The 24695-nt window shown below is 38.6% G+C and overlaps 1 protein-coding gene and 1 pseudogene across 1 annotated transcript; one reads left to right on the top strand and one right to left on the bottom strand.

Moving 5' to 3' along the window:
* Positions 1-1676: 1676 nt before the first annotated feature.
* LOC145765476 (ATP-dependent RNA helicase DHX58-like) lies at positions 1677-23720 on the top strand. Its single transcript, XM_082577303.1, has 17 exons — positions 1677-1768; positions 4747-4835; positions 4954-5171; positions 5487-5600; positions 6995-7121; positions 8484-8603; positions 10198-10363; positions 10888-11053; positions 12000-12110; positions 12973-13118; positions 13463-13598; positions 18258-18479; positions 18749-18916; positions 19011-19165; positions 19637-19801; positions 21093-21217; positions 21862-23720. The coding sequence occupies exons 2-17, from the start codon at positions 4768-4770 to the stop codon at positions 22106-22108; spliced, it is 2454 nt and encodes an 817-aa protein (XP_082433429.1). The 5' UTR covers positions 1677-1768; positions 4747-4767; the 3' UTR covers positions 22109-23720.
* On the bottom strand, positions 23310-24383 carry LOC145788527 (uncharacterized; annotated as a pseudogene).
* Between the last annotated feature and the right edge of the window lie 312 nt (positions 24384-24695).

Below are 24695 nucleotides of genomic sequence, written 5' to 3' on the forward strand. Positions count from 1 at the left end.
TGACTAAAGTAAAAAAAAGTGCTTTTGAAAATGACGTCATTAACTCAGGCTGACTCTAAAAATGAATTCATGTTGCCACAGAAAAACAAAACTGCATTTTAATTTTTTGTTTTGTCTGCTTTCAAAACATATAAAATAATTTGTTGGGTATATTGACTTGTACAATGGTATATCAATATTACAATAAGAAATAAAATGCATTTTTTAAACATTTTGGAAGCATATCAAAATTTTAAAATTAACTGAGGAAACACGAACCGCAGGAGTCAGGTTTTGTGCATGGGGAAGTCCCTGCCAAGAAATCCCCAGTGTAGGACTGTGGTTTTTGTTTTTGCTAAATAAGACAGCTAGATGAGCTTAGTTGTATTGTGAGGTGGTGTAAAGAGTTATTTTTTATTGTATTGTCAGCTTGAAAGGTAGATGGACGTTTTCAATATATGTCTTCTTAATTTTTTTGATTTTGATAAGGAAGAATCAAATGAAACCAAGCAACAACTGTTTTAGGTGTAGCTTTATATTATTTTTTTGTGTAAATTGTCACAATTATAATCGTTTTCCTTCCCTTTTTTTAAAATGTTTTTTTGCCTTTTATCTCTTGGCTGCCTTTTGTTGAAAAAAAAGCGTTTGAATCAGACAATTAATTGATTGATTGATTGGTTGAATCTTTATCCTCGGATTGGAAAAGCTTCTTGCAGAGCTTAATCCTGGCAGTTTCGCATACTTGTAGAGGCTTTGAATCACTGACGCAGGCCTGGTCACCGAGATTGACAGAGTGAAGTTTCCGATTGTTGGTCTTGTTGCCGGGGAATCATAGGCTACTTAATTATTTCTCAGTTTTTATTTTTATTCGGGATTTGTATTGTCACCCTGAGCCAGTTTCTTAATTTTTTCACTTGTTGAGTTTGTCCTGATAGCTCAATTGGTTAGCGCATCACTTCTGGAACAAAGAAGGTTCAAGATCAAGCGGCGCTGGTTTGACTCTCAGGGTATGCACTTGAGCAACGCATGTTAAGGATTGCTCTCCATTCAGCGGCATCTAATTGATGGAATAATTCCTAGGCAACAAGACTTCAACAATCGGACTCTTCACTTTGTCAATCTCGGTAACCGGGCCTGCGTTAGTGATTCAAAGCTTCTACAAGTATGCGAAACTGCCAGGATTAAGCTCTGCAAGAAGCTTTCGCAGGCCGACGATAAAGATTTGATCAATCTTCTATGACATCACAATTTATTTTATCATTGCCTTACGACTCTTACTTGAATGAGAGTAAATTAATTGGTTTTTGTTTTGAATAAATTTTAGACATCCTAGCTTTAAAAATCAATATTAGGTGCTGTATAGCAAATCATTTAATGTTGGTTAACCATGGACGATGATAGTGTACATTACTGGGAGTTTGAGTTGACAACGACTAACTCTTCATCTCTTCTGACATCAAACTCTTCAATAATAAACATTGTTTGTGCATCTTTTGCAACAATACCTGAAAGCCAAGTTGTCTCAAAAATTCTCGCTTATAACAATCTTCTTGTTGGTGTGTTGACCAAAGGAGAAATGTCTAGAAAAGTGCTTTTAGAAGATTATGCCACCGAGAAGATTTTTCAAGAACTAACGGTTTTAGAACCCATTATTACACCATGTAAATTTTGCAAGATACAACTTGTTCGAACCGGCCTTGTTCTTGACAACGGTGATACTGATTTTGCAAATTTGAAATATGAAGCTGACTCAATTTTATCAAGTCTTACTGATCAAGAAAGAAAAGAGGTTAAAATGATTTGCCAATATAATAATTTGTTACAATATAGCATGTTTGTATATGTAAAAACATAAGTATCATAATTGACTTGTTGTTTTACCATTTTGTGTTGTTGATTAAACTCATGAATAAATTTTAATGTGACTGTGAATATGCAAAAAAAATGCATAGGCTATAAAATATATCATTTTATTTGAATAAGTATCATATGTGTATGTTAGCTTATAAAATATATACATTAGGGTGGCTCTTATTTGGCAAAAAATGAAAAAAATTTGAATTTTGTGTGGGACACCCTTTGAAAAGGTGAGGTTGTCAGAAAAAATAACTCCTGCAAAAAAATTTTTGACTTTGAAATTGATTTAGAGGTGGCCCTCCCCCCCTAAAGTTTTGCGCCCTCCTCCCAAATACCAAATCTGCATATCTCAAAAACTGTTTGAGCTAAAGATACGGTTTTTGTGTCAAAAGATGCAGAAAGCATGATTTCCTATCTGCTTTCTGAACAGTGATTGCGTCTATCTTGATTAGAAAAGCAGTTATTTAGAAAAAACCTGTTTTCGGTATTCTAGCACAAAACAGTGCTAAACAAGTATTGTGGCCCAAGCTATTCAATAAACAAAGTTCATAAACTAACCTGTAAAACTGGTAAAGTAATAAACGAAATAAGTATTCCTAAACTTTTATGCATTCATGAATAGCTAAAATGCCCGTTTTTTGTCATATTCCTTGAAGAAACTCCTGAGTGTGGAATCTGCTTTCAAGCTTCAGGTGCTATGCATTGCACTTGTTGGAAGGCGAAGGCGATTTATGCAAAAGCTTGGTCTGCATTTATGGTATCTGTCTGAAGAAATGGTTGAACTAGCCTTGTTTGACTCTCGATTGTCTGTGGAAAGTAACAAGGTAATGGTGGCAACCATGTTAAATGAAACAGCAGAACGTCCACCAAGGAGACGAAGCATCAAAGTAGATGCGTTTCTTAGCAATAAGGGTCTAGAACAGTATTGCACCTCTAATTCAAAATGGCTTCAGCTGTTGGGTGAAGATGAAGCAATAATTAGACTTTCAAAGGATCCTGCTCATTGGACTGAAGATGGTGCATTTATTCAAGCTTTACACATGGCGAAGGGACTTTCAGTAGTCAATGACAGAGCAGAGAGAGGAGTTGCTCTCAGTCTAATCCCGGATTTTAACAAACTCTCAACTGAAGATGAGTACCAACTTCAGTTTCTTTTGCAAGTTGTTACTGAACACAGGAAACTGTTGAATCCAAATTCCAACAAGAACAATATTGTCGATTCTTCTTTGTTTAAACCTTCTTTGTTACTCCAGGGGTCAAGGGGCTCTATCTTTTACCACCCTTGGGCAGTGCCGATGTGGTTTAGATGCTTGAGCAGGTGTCGAGTAGCAATTGCATTGATTCGTCATCCAGTTCAAGCAGACCACGCACACCATTTGGCGCAGTTACAGATGGTGTGGTCTGTGGTTTGTTCCTCTATGCCACGCTCACAGATTGCGGATGGAGCCATCCCCAATTTGTGCATGTTTGAGCGGAATAGCCTGACTCCAGTAGCCCAGCACGCATGCGGTTGTGCCACACCCAGGCCTTCCTTGGCAAATTATGCATTCTGGTTGGATGGGGGCTGGTGTCGGAGATAAAACTTTAGAGCCTTGAGGAGTTCTTCTTCCTCTCTGAGCTCTATTTGTTGTCCTCCCAGGTAGCCGCGCTGATGGATTGGTTTTCAGCGGTTTTCATCAGGAGTTGTGCGTCACATACAAATGGGTGTCTCGATTTCAGTTGGCGAGGATGCTCGATTGCTCGCTCACAGACTTGTAGAGACTTGAGTGGAGCAAGTGGTTGGGGTTCGTAATGCCGAGAAAGAGACAGGATGGCTTCTTCGCGACAAAACTCAGCTGGTTGGTTGCCTGCAAGGACAGGGAAATTGTCCGATTGTGTACAATGTGTAGGTCGCAGACATCCTGTCACGATACGCAAGGCAATATGTAAAATATTGTCGATAATATCGCTTCTTGCAGTACTGACCAGAATTACATTTTGAAATGAATATCGTTACCAGTGTTCCCTCTAAGGTGCAAAAATTAAGAAAAAAAAACGAAATTTTGTAGACGGTTTCGTGGTCACAAAAAAGGTTGTAAAATCAAGATTTGGTCAAATGCGTTTTTTCTAAATAACTGCTTTTCTACTCAAGATAGATGCATTCAATGTTCAGAAAGCAGATAGAAAACCATGTTTTCTGCATCTTTTAACACAAAAACCGTATCTCTAGCTCAAGTGGTTTTCGAGATACGCAGATTTGGTATTTCGAGAGAGGGCACAGAACTTTAGGGGGGGAGGGCCACCTCTAAATTAACTTCAAATTTAAAAAAAATTTGCAAGAGTTATTTTTTCTGACAACCTCACCATTTGAAAGGGTGTCCCATGCAAAATTCAAAAACTCAATTTTAAGAGCCACCCTAATATACATTATACAAAACTGCAGACAGAATGCCACTGTTTCGACTTTAAGGTCTCATCAGTGCATTAAACGTACACTAAACATGAACACATTATTACTATATAAGTAATTCAGCATGGTAGTTTTTCCTTTTGTGGTACACAAAGAACTACTTTGGATACTTTCACCTACATTATACAAAATATGCGTAGAATGTATTTAAGTTTGAGAACTGTTGGCTAAGACAACAGAACTGTGTTAATTTGTCTTCAGTTTGCAAACACAATCTGAAAAGATAAGTTGCAACAACTAATTATATTTGTTCTGATTCCAGTATGCTATCACTTTGTTCAACTTTTTAATTTATCAATCACATGCACTAGTCATCATCATTTTGTTCCTCGTATGGAGGGTTGGATACAATGCGCCATTGTTCTCGTAGTAGATGCACGTAGTACAATGCGCAGATGCACTAGTAGACTCTCTTTTAAAATAACCTTTAAAAAGTTAAAAACTTTTTATTATTTTTAAAGGTATTATTTAACCAGTCATTGATGGTCAATGCTGAAGAAGGAATATTAATGCAACAGCTATCTCAATCAGAAGTAGAAGATCTTGTTCGGTATGTTAAATGAAATGAGCTGTTAGTTGCATTAGACTCGTATATGTCTGTAGTATATTTGTTGTACAAAGGTTTGTGTTTAAACAAATTCTTAGTGTGATTTATATTTTATTCCTAGAAATCATTGTTTTCATCCTTTTTCAAACCAAGCATCTACTTCTACATCCATGACCAGCAGGCTTTCTATCAGCATGCCATCTACATCCACTAGTGCTCGTAGTCAGTCAAACATATCCTTGTCCACCAGGCATCCATCCACATCCACCTCTGCTCTCAATCAGTTGGATTCCCCTTCATCTTTAACGCCTCCTTCCATTGTTAGTGACCTCACCACAGGTGAGTTAGTTTCACTTAAAGGTGAGACACAGCCTGAGATGGATTTGACTGATAATTTGTTGGGTTGTACATGTTCGGCCATTGAAGACATACTTGAATGGAACAGAAACGTTTAACGCATTAGCAACAACAAATCACTATCGACTTTCCCTGGTACAAATGCATATTTTTACATTTTAGTTTAAACAATGCTTATGAAACTAATCCACTAGTTTAAAACATTTGACGTTTTAATACATGTTTTGATCACTATGATTTTGTATATTATAACATTTTTGTTACAATGTTATCCAGAAGTGTCATCCATTCTTTTAGAAATGAAAGCTAATGGCAGTATTGATCTGCCAAACCTCAATCTGAGAGACTATCAGGAAGAGTTAAGCGCGCCTGGATTAGAAGGAAAAAACTGCATCATAGTAGCTCCAACAGGTGATGTTTTAAACTGGAAGGTATTTTTTGGAGATGCAAGAATATTTTTTAATTTGTTGATAGCATAGTTATATTGAAACGTATGTTTTTTTGCAATTTTGTTATTCTATTTATCAAATCATAGGCTATAACTTACCATAAAATAAATGTCATAATGCTAAACTTGGATTATCAAGCAATGTGAAGTGTCAATTAATCTCCTTTCCAAAGTTTTTTTTTTTGTCAACACTTCTGAGTACGGGGCCTACTTATTTTAAGTCAAAATAACACTCTCTTTAGACAGTGAGACAAACTTTATTGATAGTGTTGATTTGTCTCTCTGTTAAAATGTTGCTTTTATGACTGGAAGGTTCATTTTTTAATGATTCTCATGTAATTCATTGAGCTTAGCTGAAGACAAATAATCAACTTGCTACGTTTTTATTGTTATTTTTCAATTTTAAAGGTGTGGTTTTTGTATCACCAATTTTACATATGTATTCAAGTAGCGGTAGCGTGAATACATATTTAGTTTATAAATGCGTTAAGTGACGCAGGGGATAAGATGCGTTTCAGAACATTCAAACGTGCAAATAGATTTATTTATGGGCAAGCCAGTTTAATTTTATACAGCCAGAAATCGGTTTCGATCTGCTAGATCACCTACAGCATGCCTTATTCAAATAGATTAGTTTGTATTTGAATAACCCCAATTGAACACTAACGAGTTGAAATCAATATTTTAACTGTATGAAATTTAACTGATAGAGCTTCGGTAGAGAGTTTGTCTTGTTGAACCATAGGCATACGAAGCCGAGCAACGTGATCAAGTTTAGCATCTTCAAGTTTATTACATTTACATAAACATAAAACTACGCAACAAATTAAGTATCGAACGTTTTCGACATCACAAGATGTCCTCTTCAGGAATAACATACATACCAATTAACTACAGTTGTAGTTAATTGGTAAGTATTGGTAATGTATGTTATTCCTGAAGAGGACATCTTGTGATGTCGAAAACGTTCGATACTTAATTTGTTGCGTAGTTTTATGTTGATGTAAATGTAATAAACTTGAAGATGCTAAACTTGATCACGTTGCTCGGCTTCGTATGCCTATGGTTCAAATTTAACTGACTCGCGTGAACATACATTTATTTGCATTACAAGCCATGTAACTGAGTTGTTTACTCGATGTCTGATAATACTCTGAAAATATTCGATGTCTGATAATGAAATCATCATCATGTTCCTTCCTCGTATTGAGAGTTGGAGGCAATATACCAAATTTGTTCATGAGCTTGAAGTAGGCTACTGCTCGCCACTTATTATATCATCTTTTCAAATCACAACTATGTGATAACCTTCTGATTCAAATTGAACTTTTATTTTTCATGTAATTGTCATTTATAGGCTCTGGAAAAACTTTTGTTGCTGTGAACATATGCAAGGAGCACATCAAGAACACACAAAATGCAAAAGTTTTGTTTTTGGTTCCTCGTGTGCCTCTTGTTAAGCAACAACACCAAGTGTTCACGAAGTAAGTGTTTATCTTTCATACATCACAAGTTTTGACGATAATTCCATGTTATTTTGTTTCATTTTATTTGTCTGGCCGGTCGTTGTTCCCGTCTTCATGCTGACGGTAGACGTTTCCGTTAAACCACATACCAAATGAAAATTAGCATTTTCTTTTTGGGGAGTGACGCTGAGGGAACAGACCTCAGATTACAGCAACAATGACTACCATCATACGCCCACTAAATGTACCAGAAGGCCTGCGTGGTTTGGACAATGATACTAAATGCTGAGTGCTCTCTGACAGCCTCCATTTCCGGGCAGCCTCCTTATCTGGGAAACAGCATCACATGAGGTGGTGAAAGGGACCCTCTGTCCAAAGGCTCATTCAAAGACGTCAGATCAGTATTCTCTGATCACATTCTGTGTTTTTCAGAACCTTTAGCAGACAAGGTCGAGAAACACGATCTTTCCTAGAACGTTATACGTTTTTAGGCATGACTTTTGGAAATTTGTTGTACTTGTTTGTGGTTTATACGGTAGTCTCGTGTAGTAGACCTATCGGCGTTTGTTTATTAGCTAAGTTGCCGTTTTATATTTACTTCAAAGTCGCAACAATCAAGCAACCAGAATTTTGTTGTGAAGTAAAATCTTGTACACACATTTCTGTAAACGTTTGCAACATGAACCAATGTTTGACGTTCACAGACGTCACTGCATGTTATAATTTGTACGTGTCATTCTATAGGCTACTTGTGAGTAGCCTTTTGTAATATTATTTATAAGCTGATGTCAAACGGTTAAAAATTTGAATTAATCGAACGGAAGGACAAGGAATTCTATCTTTGTGTCTACCTTCAGTCAGCATATCATTAATTGTCTTGCCACGATACAGTCGCATGTTCTCGATGATCATATGGAACTAACGTCATTTTGAGTTTCCACAGACAATAGTTTGTTGATGATCTAATAGCTATTATAATCTAAATGTGCATTGAGTGGGCTCGACGAAGAGGTATAGCAATGTTAGAGGCTGAGCTCAATTGTGTAGGCAGGTTTTTGTGCACGTAGTTTATTTGCGTACAATGTATATCACCATCTGCTGCTGCCGTTTACCTGTGTCCCACCTGTCATTTTGAGAACTTTCTTAACGTTCATTATGTAGCCAACACACAACCATAGCTTGTACGTGGTTACTTAAGCATCGAAGCAGCATCCTTCTGAATTGACGGCTCATTTCTGCAAAAAAAATGCAGTTTCGTAAACAAAACGGTTATCGTAAAGAGCAAGAAGGCACTCTGTTTAAGAAACTGAAGTGTTTTTTTAGTGTAAAATTTTTCTTGTACCAACCATAATAAATAAGCTACTGTTTTTGTTTTTTTAGATACCTTGGAAACATAGTCTTCCAGGTTTGTGGAGATAGCTCAACCGTTCCTGCATCTGTGTCGATAAGAAATCATACCCTCTCAGTTATGACCCCGCAAAGATTGTTAAATCTTTTAAAGTAAGAATTTTGTTTGTTTGGTTGCTACCAAAAACAAAGTTGCTTCCCAGCCAAAGCTTTTAAAAACGATGCAAAATTATTTTTAAACAGAAAGAAGCTTAAACTGTTTGTGTAAAGTATCAATATAAACATCAATATTGTATAATATGCAATCTCTTTAAGCTGAGCTTACTTGAAGCTTCATTTCTGTGGTGTTTAAATAGCACAATCGCATAAATTCACTAAAACCTATATAGGTTGTTTAAGCGATGGTGAGTATGTGCAGATTTTTTTTACATTTAATTGTTCGGTAGGTATGGCATTCACTTGGTTATCTTTAATGGATAGCTTTCCTTTAAGTGCGCTAGCCGGCCGCATGGACGGAGAATTGAGCCGATGTTGCTTGATCTTGGCCTTTTTCTGTGTTTCTAAAGCCGAGGTTTAAATCAACCTCAGGAGCTATTGTTGTACAATGTACGCTATCACAAGACGTGAAGTGTTGCCAGGAGGTTACTGTTAGAATAAATAAATAAAAAGACTATTATTCAATAAATCAAACTCGTGAAAAACAAACTGACGTTATCTTTATTATTTTGCATTTTTCTTCTCATTATTGAATTCAGAAACACAGGGATCACTAAAATTTTTGATGGCGGGCCGAATAACTGAAGAATTGACTAGCGTGGACCACATAACCATTATGCTGAATACTCTAAAACCAGAACGAAAACCTTGTGTTTGTATTCATCAAGTTCTTGTTGACCTATTCACGTGTCTATAGGACTCTAGGTAACCTAAGTTTCGATTTTGATCCATAATTTAAAAACCGCAGGCCTAAAGATAAACTCCTTTAAAACCTTAACCAGGGAATTCGTTAGAGATTTCTCGTTCATAACTTGCCAACTGCCAGTTATATATACAGAAATATTAAAAAACTGCATTTCACAAGGTCTAGTCTAGTGTTTCCGCCGTTTTCATAAGCAAATCCAAGCATCATCCCTGATTCTGATTTGGCCACGGGCCGTAGTTTCTGTGTTATTCGCGAAATTAAGTGAGTTCTTACATTTTTCTGATTTTTCACTTTATGTAGTTAACAGTAGCCTAAGTTAATGGTGAAAACTTTTAAAACAAATTGGAAAAGTTAAATCGGGAGCTTTAAAAGTTGGGGTCAATCTTTGCAACAAAGTGTAGGTTCGACTACTGAGCTATGAACCTTAATTATACTACAATCGAATGTCTACTTGGCAAATATTTCAACACAAAGTAACCAAAGCCATCGCATACAAACAGTGTAGCTTTGATATGCAAACACCATGTGGATGACAGCCTTGTGTTGACGTTATTAACCTACAATCATAGGCCTGGCCTACCCTGTAGTGTACAAAATGTGCTCACAACCTTGGTGTGATTCAACAGCTTTACTTCTCATTATAAGATGCATCCAATGCATATTATAATATGTTTTTCAGTTACTGGCTATGTTTAAGTGAGTATCAGTGAATTAATATAATTTGATGTTTTGTTGATTTGTAGTTACTGTGAAGTAAAAAAGCGATTCCAGGATTTAAAAGGCTTGTTGATTTTGGAAGTTTTGTAACAATGTATTCGTTAACAGCAACGGACGCAACAGTGATGGCATGGTCCTGGAAGAAATCACTTTGCTCGTGTTCGACGAATGTCATCACGCAATGAAGAATGCCGTCTACAACGAAATCATGAGACTTTATCTGGATGAAAAGCTTACTGTTACACAAGATTGCTCCGAAAAACGATTTCCTCAAGTAATTTGATGACTCTGAATTCGAACTGAGCATTAATTTCTAATTTCACTACCAGGAAACCAGAAATTTCTGAGTGATTCAACTTTTGGTTCATGACTTTATTTTTCTTTCTTTGTTTGCGAATTTGTTTCCAACTTATTCCACAAAATACATGTTTATGGTTAAATCTGTTCTACAATAGGAATTAGTGGCACATGCTTGAGACAAAAACACAGGTAATAGACTTTACAAAATAATACAAGACATGCACTGTGTCGAAAATTACATTTGTTGATTCCAATGCGTTATTTTCATGTCATAGCTTCATAGCTCTTGCAATGATCGATAATTCGGAATAATAAAATATAAACTGCTTGACGTGCAAAGAAATTAAGAATGATCTGGTTTAGATTTACAAGAACCGGAAAATTCACCAATCTGAGCTTTTTCCATTGACCAATCTTCATTCTTCAACAACCAACTGCTGTACTATTATAAGAATCATTGCAAGTTCCATCGTAAAGTTTTGTCTTCCGTTGTTTCAGATTGTTGGCTTAACCGCGTCACCCGGTGTTGGAAAAGCGAAGACAGAGAAAAAGGCCGAAGAGAGCATCCAAATGTTGATGGCCAACCTTGACGTGACAATAGCTCCCGTACGAGTGACAAGATGTCGGGACACTCTTAAATATTATCAGACTGAAGCCAATGAAGGTTTGATTTTTATGCTTCAGTTCAGTGTCAGTTTTTTTTTTTTTTTCTGACCATCACAACGAAAATAATTCTGCATCACAACTTGTTGTCAATTCATCAACACTGTCATAAAGTACAACAAGTTGCTTCATTTTCAAAACTTTCTTTATAAAATATAAAAGGCAGATTTTTTTTACAATTCATGTGCATTAAAAATGAATACTAATACTGGTAAAGTATATATAGTAATTATAATATAAATAAATATATTTTGGTTTATTTCATTATTTACAAAAAGACAAAAAGTGGCTATTGAAAGCTCACAAATCAAGCACTGCTAAATATTTTAAGTATGCAGCCTAGGTCATATAAACAAATCAAACCTCGGCTGATAAGAAATTAATTGTTTTCATATTTGGGTAAACCGCAGGGTGCTGTTAGGGCAGCAGAGAAAATGGCCTGGAGGAAGTCCAACAAAAGACAATTTTTGATGTTGTATGGAATCTTATAGAATTGTTTCTTTTATACATTTCTTGCATTTATGACGTCTTTGAGTAGTTTGCATTGCCTAAATTCTAAATTATTTCAAAAACCCAACTACTTTGATGTTATGCAAATAATACACCTGAGAAATAGTTTAAACTATTCTGGTCTCGTTGAGATATATCAATGCTATTGAAAATCTGGGGTCATAGGGAGTATACCATATCTCGAAAACAAGAGCTGATAGAAAAATGATTGCATTTTCGTAATCACGGAATCAACGCCCCAAGTATGCCCAAAAATATGTCTAATATTTCAGGCTCCAAATTATCTGTTGACAGATGTTATCACTTTGTACTTGAATAAAACCATTGTCATTTTAACTTTTGTGACGTTGAAGTAATGGAAACAACAGGGAAGGTGTACTTGTGGGTAGGGGGTTGTGCTTCGTTACTGAGTGGTGCGTTTGTTTTTGTTTTTCAAGATACCATCGTTGTGCCTAGAAATCCAGATGACAATTTTTCTAGGCGAATCAGGGACGCCATGAAGGAGATTGAAGGAATGATGCAAGAGTTTAGAGAAACGTTTTATAACGGTGAGGCTTGTTCATCGTGTCCCCGGTAAAAAGCTGGAGTATGGTATTTTACAGAAACCCGTTACTTTCCTATAAAATGCAAGTTGAAAGGTGCAGAAGTTTCAACTCTCATACCAGGTGGTGATATTCCGTTTGCAGATTTACACTGCAAGCGTTCAGTCATTGTGCTCCGTTTTAACCAAAAGTGACGGGTAGGTCTACAGTACTGCACGCAGAGTCGTACCATGTTTGTTTTGTATACCTTTACAGTTTTTTTTTATATTGATTTTGTTTCCTTAACTTCTGAAATGATACACTTTGCAATTAAAGTTAAGTGAGTTTGTTGTCCAAAGCAAATTTGCCACAGAAACGCGGTGATATAACGAACCATAGATACCTGCCCACTCCCAGATGTTATATGACAATCATGTTTTCTTTATATATCGCTGTATCCATTGCAGATATGCATTGTTTTCAATGTTTTACAAGGCAGACAGTTACATCACAACCGTATAGATACAGATTGCGAATTCCGTCATTACAGTACATTGTTACCAAAATCTATTCTCTGTACGCTGTATGCCCATCAGCAATGAAACTTAGCACCATTTTTGAAAATTGTTTGGTTCGACAGGGTATTACATCCACTTCTAAAGACGCCCAGAGAACGCACTTGACACATCATGCGAATAGCTCATTTCACTTGAGTCACTTCATTAGCATTTAGCTGGGTTGAACAAACTTAAGTGAAAATAAATTATTTTTCGATAACAAGACTTGTGGTTTATGTGACACATTGCCGTGGGTTTGACACCTGTCAAGAGATAGGCCTACTTTCCTTTTTTTCTACTCAATCTCTTTGTTTGTTCTTGTTGTTATGCAGTCGTTCAAGGGGTCGCTTTCAATTGCTCCGGAAGCTATGACAGTCAAGAATACGAAGCTTTTGTTGTTAATCTTCTCAAGGACAGCAAACTGATTGATCACAAAGAAGCAAGCTCGTGGTTTATGGGATTTGCCACACATTTGCGGGTTAGTAGCAAAGAATATGTGATTTTTTGCTAAGCGATAAACTTCATTGAACTATCTTACTGTTTTTTATTTTTGTATTTCATGCAAAACTGCGCCTATGGATGCGCAAAGTAGAAAAACATTTGTAATCGTTTTCTAATATTGTAAATGCTTTAACTTTATAAAGAAAGAACTGTGTTGCGTGGTGGTTTATCCTCACAACAACATAAACATCAAAAATGTTATCGAAATATTATTTTGTAAGTGCCGCAATGTAAAATGCACCGCGTTTAACATATTATCGGTTCAGCATTAATTAATCTTTCTATAAAAGTTGATCGCCATTCACATTTATCATTCTACAGGAATACAATCGTGCTCTCACCATGAATGATCATGTTCGAAGCTCGGATGTGAGAGAATATCTGGAGAACACTTTCTACGACAAAAGCAGTCCAAATGATATCGATAAGACGTTGCTTGAGATCTTTGAAAAACATAGTAAGATCATTAATGTGAAATGATTGAAATCAGCGCCGTTCTGAAAGTCTTTACAATCTTTTGCACTTAAGTGGGGTTGTAAGGCGTCCTTATTCTAATAGAATGTTGTTTGAAATAACACTAATAAATCCCAGTTTCATACTCTATTGTTTCTATTCTGTGTATTTCGGGCTTTAAGCATTTAAATAACTATAAATTAATCCGTTCTTTATCAATCCGGTACATTGGTACCCTCTCCCGTACTTGTTACCTTGCCGTGGTGGGGAGGCTTGAGTATCTCAAGAATACTGTGGGCTATACCGACGGAGGCTTGTAGCCCCTGGCAGGTCTAACCATGTCGGGCAGGTTACAGGTGAGAGGTCAGACAAAAGACAGTACAACAGCCGGGCAGACGGAGCCCGTCAGCCTTGGACGGCAGTTCGTCTAGGGGAAGGCAAACCCTGATTCAAAAACCTCCGCTGTCTTGCGGCTACATCCAGTCCTGGAAAAGGCTACGGGAGTCAACCCAGACAGAAAATCCGGAGTGGAGTACGTGAGGCGGTCGACTGTCAAACTCTGACATCCTTACGGCAACTCCTGCTGCCAAACCGTCGCGGAGTGTCACGCTTTGCGTTCCCTCGGACCACGCCGGAGAGGCAGAGAGGGGGGTCCTGTTGTGTTTTTGGGCAGCGCAAGACCTCCATACAGACGCCCAGGCCAGCACTCTGGAGAGGTCACTCCAGTCGCCCCCATCCCTGGGTGCGAAAAACAAACCGTAGGACAGCAGTTTACGGGCTATAAGTCTTTGCTAAATTGACGTAAAAGCTAGACGCCACGGGTTGTTTTCGACAGTGGGAAGGATCCTCGAAATCCTACTGGTTCAGCTACTGCTCGCTTTAAGCCGGGCAGCCCCCGGCCAGTTAGGTGCTGACCCGTCACAACTTACCTGCTTCATTGAGTGTGTGGAGCTTAGAGTCTTAATCGATAGGTGGGTTGTATGCCATACACCAGACAACAAAGTAAGAAATGACAGAAGTAAACAGAAAACTCCAGCCGTTCGTATTGCAAGCTGGAATGTACGAACTATGCGTACTGGTCTATTCGACGACTTAAGAGATATACAGGACTTTCGTAAGACTGCAGTGATCGATCGCGAACTCTACAGATTGAACATTGATATAGCTGCTTTGCAAGAAACAAGACTTCCTGACAGTGGGTCCCTAAAGGAGGACTCCTATACCTTCTTCCGGAAAGGGAAAGCAAGGGATGAAACCAGAGAACATGGGGTTGGCTTTGCCGTTAGAAATACCATACTGCACATGATAGAACCCCCTACGGGAGGCACAGAAAGAATCCTTACACTGCGCCTTTCCACGCATGAAGGTCCTGCAAACCTCGTGTGTGTGTATGCGCCAACACTGCAGGCCACACCTGAAGCCAAGGATCAGTGCTATGAGCAATTAGACAAGGCTGTTCAGGAAATCCCAGCATCAGAGCACATCTTCGTCTTGGGGGACTTCAACGCCAGGGTAGGCGCAGACAATGAGTCTTGGCAAACTGTGCTGGGTCACCATGGGATTGGCAAAATGAGCAACAACGGGCAAAGGCTCCTCGAGCTTTGCTGCTACAACAACCTTTGTGTAACAAACACTTTCTTCCAAAACAAAGCTATCCATAAAGCATCCTGGCGACACCCCAGATCGCAACGATGGCACCAGCTGGATCTAGTCATCACACGACGTACCTCTTTAAACAGTGTCTGCAACACAAGATCATACCACAGTGCAGACTGCGACACTGACCACTCTCTTGTTGCCTCAAGGATATCAATAAGGCCCAAGAGGCTGCATCACATCAAGAAGAAAGGCCAGCCAAAAATCGATGTCAGCAAAACCTCCCTTCCAAACAAAAACCAGAAGTTCTTTGAACATCTTGAAGGAAGCCTGAACATTGTCCAGACTCAGGACGCAGAACACATGTGGGAGTCACTGAGTAAGACCATCCATCGTGCAGCCGTCCAGACCTATGGAGAGGAGCGGAAGAACACAGACTGGTTTGAAGCACACATCTCTATGTTGGAACCTATTATCGACCTGAAACTTAAAGCACTGCTCAGCTACAAACAAAACCTAAGCAGTCAGAACCTACAAGCCCTAAAAGCCGCCCGACACAAAGCTCAGCAAACCTCACGCCGTTGTGCAAACAACCACTGGCTTCTGCTGTCAGAACGTATCCAGTTTGCATCAGACAGTGGCAACATAAGAAAAATGTATGAGGGCATCAAACAAGCAACAGGAAAACCAATCAAAAAGTGTGCCCCCCTTAAAGCATCGACTGGCGAGATCCTCACAGACAAGGACAAGCAGATGGCACGCTGGGTGGAACATTACCTGGGACTACATTCAACAGAAAACTCAGTCTCTCAAGACGTGCTAGACAACATTGAAGATCTACCTGTTATCGCAGAGCTTGATGCAGAACCTACTTTAGAAGAACTGAGTAAAGCCATTGACTCTATGCAAAGTGGGAAAGCACCGGGAGAGGATAACATTCCAGTTGAGGTCATAAAGTGTGGGAAACCTGTCCTGCTAAAACCACTGCACGAGTTACTGCGTCTTTGCTGGAAAGAGGGCCAAGTACCGCAGTCCATGCGCAACTCCAAGATCATTACTCTGTACAAGAACAAAGGGGATCGCACTGATTGCAACAGCTACAGAGGCATCTCTCTGCTTAGCATCGTGGGAAAAGTCTTTGCCAAAGTTATCCTTAGGCGCCTTCAGGTATTGGCCGACAGGGTCTACCCTGAATCTCAGTGCGGGTTCCGCGCCAGAGGTCCACAACAGTCAACAGACATGATTTTCTCCGTACGACAGTTTCAAGAGAAGTGCCGTGAGCAGCAGAGGCCGTTATACATCGCCTTTATTGACCTGACTAAGGATTTTGACCTTGTCAGCAGGAGAGGCCTGTTTCAGCTACTGCAGAAGATTGGCTGTCCCCCACAGCTGCTTAGCATCATCATCTTCTTCCACAAGGACATGCAGGGTGTGGTCAGCTACGACGGGGAGACCTTTGAACCCTTTGCAATTCGGTCTGATGTGAAACAAGGATGTGTCCTTGCGCCGACTTTGTTTAGGATTTTCTTCTCTCTGTTGCTGAACTTTGCATTCGGTCACTTCAGACAAGGAGTCCACCTACACACTCGCAGTGATGGGAAACTGTTCAACCTGGCCCGACTGAGAGCCAAGACAAAGGTTCCTACAGTGCTGATCAGAGAACTGTTGTTTGCCGACGACGCAGCACTGTCAGCACACGTCGAGCACGAGCTGCAGCAGTTGCTCAACCAGTTTGTACACGCCTGTAGGGAATTCGCACTGACCATCAGTATCAAGAAAACAGTAGTCATGGGCCAAGATGTCCCAAACTACCTGTCATCACCATAGGACCAGAAGTGCTCGAAGTGACAGACCACTTCACCTACCTTGGTTCAACGGTCACCAGCAACCTGTCCTGAGATAAGGAAATCGACAGACGGATAGCCAGGGCTGCAGGAGTGATGACTCAACTCGGGGCGAGAGTGTGGGACAATAATCTTTTGACACTTAACACAAAACTCAAAGTGTACCGTGCGTGTGTTCTTAGCACTCTGCTGTACGGTAGTGAGTCCTAGACCACTTATGCCAGACAAGAAAACCGCCTTGAAAGCTTTCATCTTCGTTGCTTGAGGCGTATTCTTGGTATTTCCTGGAAGGACAGAATACCCAACACCACTGTTCTGGAACGTTCTTGCTCCCTGAGCATGCACCTTCTCCTCTGCCAGAGACGTCTACGCTGGTTGGGGCATGTATCCAGAATGAAGGATGGGCGCATTCCAAAGGACATTCTGTACAGTGAACTTGCCACAGGGAAACGCCCAGTAGGACGACCAACTGCACTGCGTTACAGAGACGTTTGCAAACGCGACCTGAAGCTAACTGACATAGACCCTGCCAGCTGGGAACTGATCGCAGCAAACCGCAACAGATGGCGCTACGAAGTCAGTGCGGGTCTAGCAAAGGGTCAGTCGAGGAGGAGGAAGCAACTAGAGTAAAGAAGACAAAAAGAGACAGCAGCCTCAGAACTTCTCTGATTTCATATGTCCAAACTGTGGACGAGACTGCCACGCCAGGATTGGACTTCAGAGCCACATGAAAAGCTGTCGTACCCAGAGTGCTACCATCATCTGAAAAGATTGAAGGATGCCTACTACATCCAAAATTTTGTTTTTCACTTCTTGTCAGCGTTGATAAATTTTAAATTAACCCTGTTTATCAGCAGTAATCGTTTTGGCTTATTGCCAAACTTATTGTGAATGCTGTGATAACCCTTTCATTAAACTTAGCTTTAGTTATAACTTATAACCAATGATAAGTAAATCAAGTCAAGAATGCCATCGAAATATTTCAATTTTTCAGTTTTATTATCCTACCACCAAAGCAACACATACTGCTTGCCATAACATAACAAGGGTCTATAAAAAATGATAGAAGCGACAAAACACAAACCTTAAAGCAAACCAGACTGAAATCACTTACTCATTTGGCATAGTCGCAACACGTCGGTGGAACTATCAGCGATAGTGGTGGGAATGGTCGGTTGCTTAGTGAGGAGTGAAGTCATAGTAATTTACAATTAACATTGCAGATCCTTTGCCAGTGGTTAACTCCAACCCAATGCTGGAAAAACTTCGACTCATTGTCAGAGCTCAGTACATAGAAAAGCCCGAATCGCGTTCCATTATTTTTGTGAAGACCAGGCCGATTGCCAAAGCCATTGTGGACTACTTGAAAGACCAACGTGAGATTGTTAAAGCCAAGCTTAATCCTTTGCTGATAACTGGAGCAAATGCCAAGGCAGAATCTTTCGGTGCGTTAGATTTGTTTGCGTTACTACAAAATCTTTTTGTTATTTAATTAAATTGAGAATGGAACAAATTAGCAACATAAACACAACTTTTAATTCAATAAAAAAAACTTTTTGCCTATTTTGTGCGCCTTTAAAAGGTCGTTTAACGAGAGAGAATCAGGAACTCTACATTAAACCACATTCGTTGTTGTTAACGTACGTGATCCATCAAATAAAAAGCATCCTAAATGTTGCAAACACATAAGGAAAGTATGTCATGTTTTACTAAGGTATGAACCAGACTCAACAGGAGAACAACTTAAAGGCTTTTAGAGAAGGAGAAAGCAAGATCATTGTTGCAACTTCAGTGGCGGAAGAAGGGTTGGATATTGAGGAATGCAACCTAGTAATTGGCTACAGCTATTCAACAAATGAGATTGGCCGTGTACAACGCAAAGGTGAGAGCATGCTTGTCAATCTCGATATGTACGACTTCGATAGATAGCCACGGTGATGAGCGTTGAATGTAATATGACTATAACATTTTTATAGGACGTGGAAGAGCAAAAGACAGCAGATACATTGTTCTCGCTTTGGCGGACAGTGGCCACCCACAGAGGGAGAGGATGAATCAAGAGAGGGTTGAGCTCACCGACGTCATATTGAACCGGATTGAAGCAAAAGATCCTGCTGTCTTGAAGTCAGAGGTCAGGTGCACTTTTCATGTGACACTGCACTAAATTTTATCCTCTTCTTAAAATTTTTCGTTTTAGTTAAAGAACAATGACATTTCTAGTTTTTGGGGCTAGAATTGGATGATTACATGATAACAGCTTGTTATGGTCGATTACTGATATAAATATTCTTGGGATCAGTGCATTGATTTATGAGCAGTTAAAATACTCTTGACTGTAGTTCACATCTTTCCGGAATTTTTTTCCTGGTAAGACTTAGGAGAATAGGGCTTTAGAATCATTATCCTTTATAATTTTAAATAAATACACCAAACAGTTTTTTGAGCAAAAGAAGTTCGAACAGCCTGTGGAACTTGCTTTGACGTGGAGCATTGCATATTGAAATATTTTCTGGATTACATTATCAGAAAATATCTCAAAGCTGTTGTGAATTATTTATGTTTCACTCATATATTAACAATTCCATCTTTCTTATTTTTCTAGATTTTGGATATACAAGGGAAAGAAAAGAAGGAAAGAGACTTTCAAAGGATAGCGGAACAAATTAGTAAACGACAAATCGAAGACAGCACTCCATATGAGATATTATGTGTTGGTTGTAAAACATCGGTTACTACTTCGAGGTTCTTTCAACACATAAACAACCAGGTAATAAGTTGATAACGTAAACATAATAATAGCGCACAATAATAAAGTAATGGGTGTTTTTTGGGATTTTTTCCAAGCGGTTTACGAATTATGGAATTAAATGGTTAGTTTCAATCGTGGCCGGTTTGAATCTTTATCCTCAGACTGACAAAGTCTTGATAGGTTATTCCTGGTAGTTTCGCATACTTGTACTAATGTACTTGTATTCGATTGTCGTTGAAATGTTGTTGTTGGCGAATCATTCCATCCACATGTGCGGCTAAATGGAGCGCTGTCTTTGAAAGGCGTCGCTTAAGAGCACACCCCGAGAGCCGAACCAGCGCCGCGTAATCTTCCTGTTTCTTTGTGCATAAAGTTCGGACGCTTAACCAGCTGAGTTATCGGAGCGGACCATATAAAATGAGCTGCTCAACTATAATCTATCCTGCAACGTATTGACAGCATGATGAGACACTTTGTCGCAACGCTTACATGTTGCTCTCTGTGTTTGTACATATTCAGTTCTAAGAGCACGTCAAGCAATTTACTGCTGTACTAACTACCTGTGTTTTCTTCAATTTATTTTAATGATTGCACGATTGCACTTAAATCAGAAAGTCTTTTTAGCAAAGGTCATTGCAGCTGCTCCCATTATTTTGGTATGGCATGGAGTGTCTTGCCGTGATGCAGCCGCGTGCTCGAGTGGTTTCGAACCGACGTTCTATCGAACATCACACAGATGTTCTCACCACTCGGTCTCACTACCGACTTCCTTCATTTACTATGTGACTTTTACTTTGCAATCGCTATGAGACGTTGCATCACAGATAAATGGAACTAAGCAACATAACTGGATTTATGGATATTTTATTTAGCTTAGCAAACAAATCAGCAAAGAAATAGACTGGGCATTTTTTGCGAAGCACTTTGCCCTCATCAAATGCCTTGTGTTCGTGTGTCTGAATCAAATAGTTTTAAATCCGGTTTTGTTACTTAGTTTATATGTTTGTGGTACAACAAAGTGAACTCTCTATTAAAGGTGCAGGATGCGTAGTGTTGTAAATAAGGTTCAGTTATTTTACAATACTAATATTTGAGTACATCTTGAGTGCAATCAACTAAGAAGGCCAAATTTTTTAAAGAATGACGACCAACACTCTAAACGTTAAGAAAGGAGCTAGTCATCCCATTTCCTTCTATGGTGTATGAATAGTGACATGAAAACTTCATTTTTTTACTTCCAAGTTCCAACGCTCTCTAACCGATTGTTAGGTTCATATATATCATCTTTTTTAAAACCTGTTATTTTCAGCATCACGTTGTGGTGGATCCAGATTTCAAGCATCGCGCCCTTATTCGCAGTTACAGAAGTTATGAGGAAATCAAGCCTGACGAGTACTTGACGGGGAAGATATATTGCAAGAATACCGAATGCGAGTAAGTTGTCGAGGGTTGATAATATTTTAATAGTATGAGAGACGCTTTCAAGTTTAGCAGGCTACTGCCTGCAGTAGCAGAGTTCCTCAACGCTTTCATGAATAATAATAAGTAATCAAACAGAGGATTATAAAATTATGTTTAAAAGTTCAAACATTTTCTGTGCAATGCAAAAATTTTTATTGTTGGTTGCAGAATAGTTATTATTTTTCTTTTGATGTTTTCTTAAGCTAAAAGTACATCTGTTAATTAATAAAAGGCTATTTGGCAACCCTGGAAACTTCCAGTCCGTTACACCTGGACCACTGCACTGTAATAGTTGTATTGCTTTTGACGACTCTGCGATTTCTAATTTTTTTACCTTTGGTCCTTTTGCTAATGCAACCAGCTTCTCAAGCGATGCGGTCCCCATTACTGCTCTTTGCAGAACTGAGATTGTTAGCGACTTAACAAATAAGACTAATCAGTAATCACGCTATTTCTTTTCAAGATCAATGAAATTATGCTTTGGTGAAAATGAGGACATTGTGTCGATCGTGCGTTATTGTCTCGCAGATGTGGCCAACAGTGATGGCACAAAATCGAAACTGTGCAATCGCTGATCACGATTGTAGAACATCAGCAACCATCTTTTGTTTCTACAGGAAGCCTTGGGGAACCCGCATGCTCTACAAGAAAGCCGCCATATACGTTCTCAAGATAGCCAACTTCATTATCACGGACGGCAAAGATTTTCGTGATATTGTGAAGCAATGGAGCAAAGTTCCTTTCAAGCTTGCTATGAAACCACTTAATTTGAAAGATTACCTAACTGAAATGCTTACTCAAGATATTGTCCGTCCAGAAGATCTTCACATCAGTGACAATGAGTTGTTTGGTTTTGAGTTTTAAACAGTTAGCCTACTTCCAGCAGTTGTAGGGCCTACCGCTCTACACATACTAGTGTTACAGATTTGTGGTACTGCATGTTATTGCCGTAGTTATTGCATGGTCAGCATTTTTTTACTCTTTCGATTTCTTCTGAGGTTGGTATGATTAAGTCTGTGCAAACTGTTGGAATTGATTTGACTTTGTTCTGTTAATTTTTATTAAAAAAAAAATGATGCTACGAAAAGGTTGTGACCACAGCCAGTGGTATACTGTTTCCTTTTTTTTAAGAAACAGTAAACTTTATGACTTACGAAACATTCTAGTCACGATGACACTGCTTTACTTGTGCGTTTAGGCCTGTGGCCTGTTGGCAATTTTATTGAGTCGCATCCTCAAAGTTGTGCAGTTATCGTGATGATCACTTTCAAAAGTTTGTGTGCACTTATTTGTCGTTGTATATTATGCTACCTTACCTGACATAGTCCACCTGTGGTAGAGAGTCAACTTCCATCTTGTACTATTCTCAAGTGTTCTACACTACTTAGTACTTACTGTACAATGTACATTCGTTAGATTGTATTATATTTTTCGTAATCACCTATCGTATTATGTTTTTTGTTACGTGATTTTTTTTTAAATTCTAATCATTCATTGCCTCAAGTTCTTTCTTCGGGCTCAATGAAACCAGAAAACGTTACTTTTTTTTGGTTTTATGATTTTTGTTCTCAAAGCAACGTCAAACGTTGTGATATCATTTTAAAGTTGTCCAAATAATCTGATCATTTTTACTATAATTCCCATATACTGTATTTGTCGGCTACTATTTCTCCCGTCACCGGGTAAACTATATATCCTTTTTTAAATGGTATGCATTATGCAGGGAAAGTATGGAATGTCTAGCTATCTCCCAAAAAGAGAGTGCTTTAAATTTTAGTGTTGCCAGATGTTATTCAAACTTTTCCGGTTAAGCGTTATTTGACAGTAGCCTAGTGGTAACACAAGCCTTGCCCATTTTTTTCTGTTGTTGTCATTTTCAATTTTTAAATTCCTTTTTGTCAGGTCATCCTTTTCAGTATCCTCCCATGTTTTCTTAGGTCTTTCTTTACTCATTTTTCCCGTCACTAGCTTATTCCAAATTCGCTTTGTCCAATTATTCTCATCCATTCGTTTAATACGTCCAAACCATCTCAGGCGATGTTCACGCAAGTACTCCTTAATATCTTCAACATCCATCGTCTCTCAATACATCATTTCTAACTTTGCAGATCATTTGAACTATTCTCATTTCTATTGTTTGCATTCGCTTGATATCAAGCTTCTTCATCGCCCACCTTTCACCTCCATAACAAATCACGCTTCTTTCACACGCCTTGTATTCTTTTCGCACTTCTTTCACATGCCGGACAATTCTTTAAACTTTTTCCAACCAGCACGTATATTTTTTCTGTCACTGTTCTGCTGGTGCAATTATTTTTTCTTAGTATATAGCAAAACTCTGTAACCACTTTTATCTCATCACATTCACATCCCAATTTCACATTTTTTTCGTATGTTTCATGAGCTACAAAACCTTTACATTTTTAGCATTCACACCGCATGCCACTCATCGATCTTCCGTGAATGCCTGATCATCTCTGAGCACCCAGTACTTGCACTGAATAGAATTGCTCATTAGTCATTACTCTCATGCCACATATTGCGCATGGGTCCGTAACACTGACTCGCAATACCTCGTTTGAAGATTTTATTCTTGTTCTCATTGCTTTTGTTTTGTTCACACTCACCTTTAAACCTTTGTTTTCCAATGCATTTTTCCATTTTACATACTTTTCTTCTACCTCTTTCCAATGGTCTCCCATAATCACTAAATCTTCGGGGTACAAACAAACTCATCAAAGCCTAATAATGTTTTATTTTATTTAACAAATTTAATTTACGCACAGAACTTATAACCAGTAAGAAATTACAAGATTTATCACTTGACACATGATGCTTTATATTTTTTGGGTGTAGTTTTAATTTTCCGAATTTTTTAGCATCCAACCGGTATCCAAGGCATAGTGAAATCTTTTTCAAACATGTAGATTCCTTTTATAGTAAAAAATATTACGAATATCATTACAAGATGTGTTGATTGCAAATTGTTTTCGACTAATTTGGTTTAAGCTCAAATTTCCATCATTTTAAAGTAGTGTTTCTGCATAAAATTTGAAAAACAACTGGCAACACTTTTTCTTAACTCTCTTTTTTGGCAGTTAACGTAGTTTAGTTGAAAATTCCATTCTTCTGAATCCATGGTATTATGCTGCATAAGCTTTATACAAAGTACAATTTTGAAGTGGTTTCTACTTCCTGTAGCCGCCAAGTAGGCTTTTAGCTCTTTTTAAGTTTCTCCCATGTAGGCTATGTGTTGAAAATATGTTATCTAAGAAATAATTCATTGGCTTGTGTGCCCCTAAGGGCCTATACCAAACTCGCCAATGCGTTGGCGGTCATTGGTACGCTTCAGTGTCCAATGACTAGGTTAGGGCTATAGTAGTTGCTAACTCTTGTCTTTACACTAATTTTCCTGAAATAATGGGATAGGCCAAGTGAATCCAATACGGGG

The sequence above is a fragment of the Aplidium turbinatum genome, chromosome 2 (assembly GCF_918807975.1).
Source record: "Aplidium turbinatum chromosome 2, kaAplTurb1.1, whole genome shotgun sequence".
NCBI classification, from domain to species: Eukaryota; Metazoa; Chordata; class Ascidiacea; order Aplousobranchia; family Polyclinidae; genus Aplidium; species Aplidium turbinatum.

Excerpts from the sequence above, each read along its gene's own strand:
- LOC145765476 (XM_082577303.1), top strand. The coding sequence starts at position 4,768 with ATGGTCAATGCTGAAGAAGGAATATTAATGCAACAGCTATCTCAATCA. Across the intron at positions 8,604-10,197 it reads AGATTGTTAAATCTTTTAAA|CAACGGACGCAACAGTGATG; the intron begins GTAAGAATTTTG and ends ATTCGTTAACAG. Across the intron at positions 11,054-11,999 it reads TCAGACTGAAGCCAATGAAG|ATACCATCGTTGTGCCTAGA; the intron begins GTTTGATTTTTA and ends TTGTTTTTCAAG.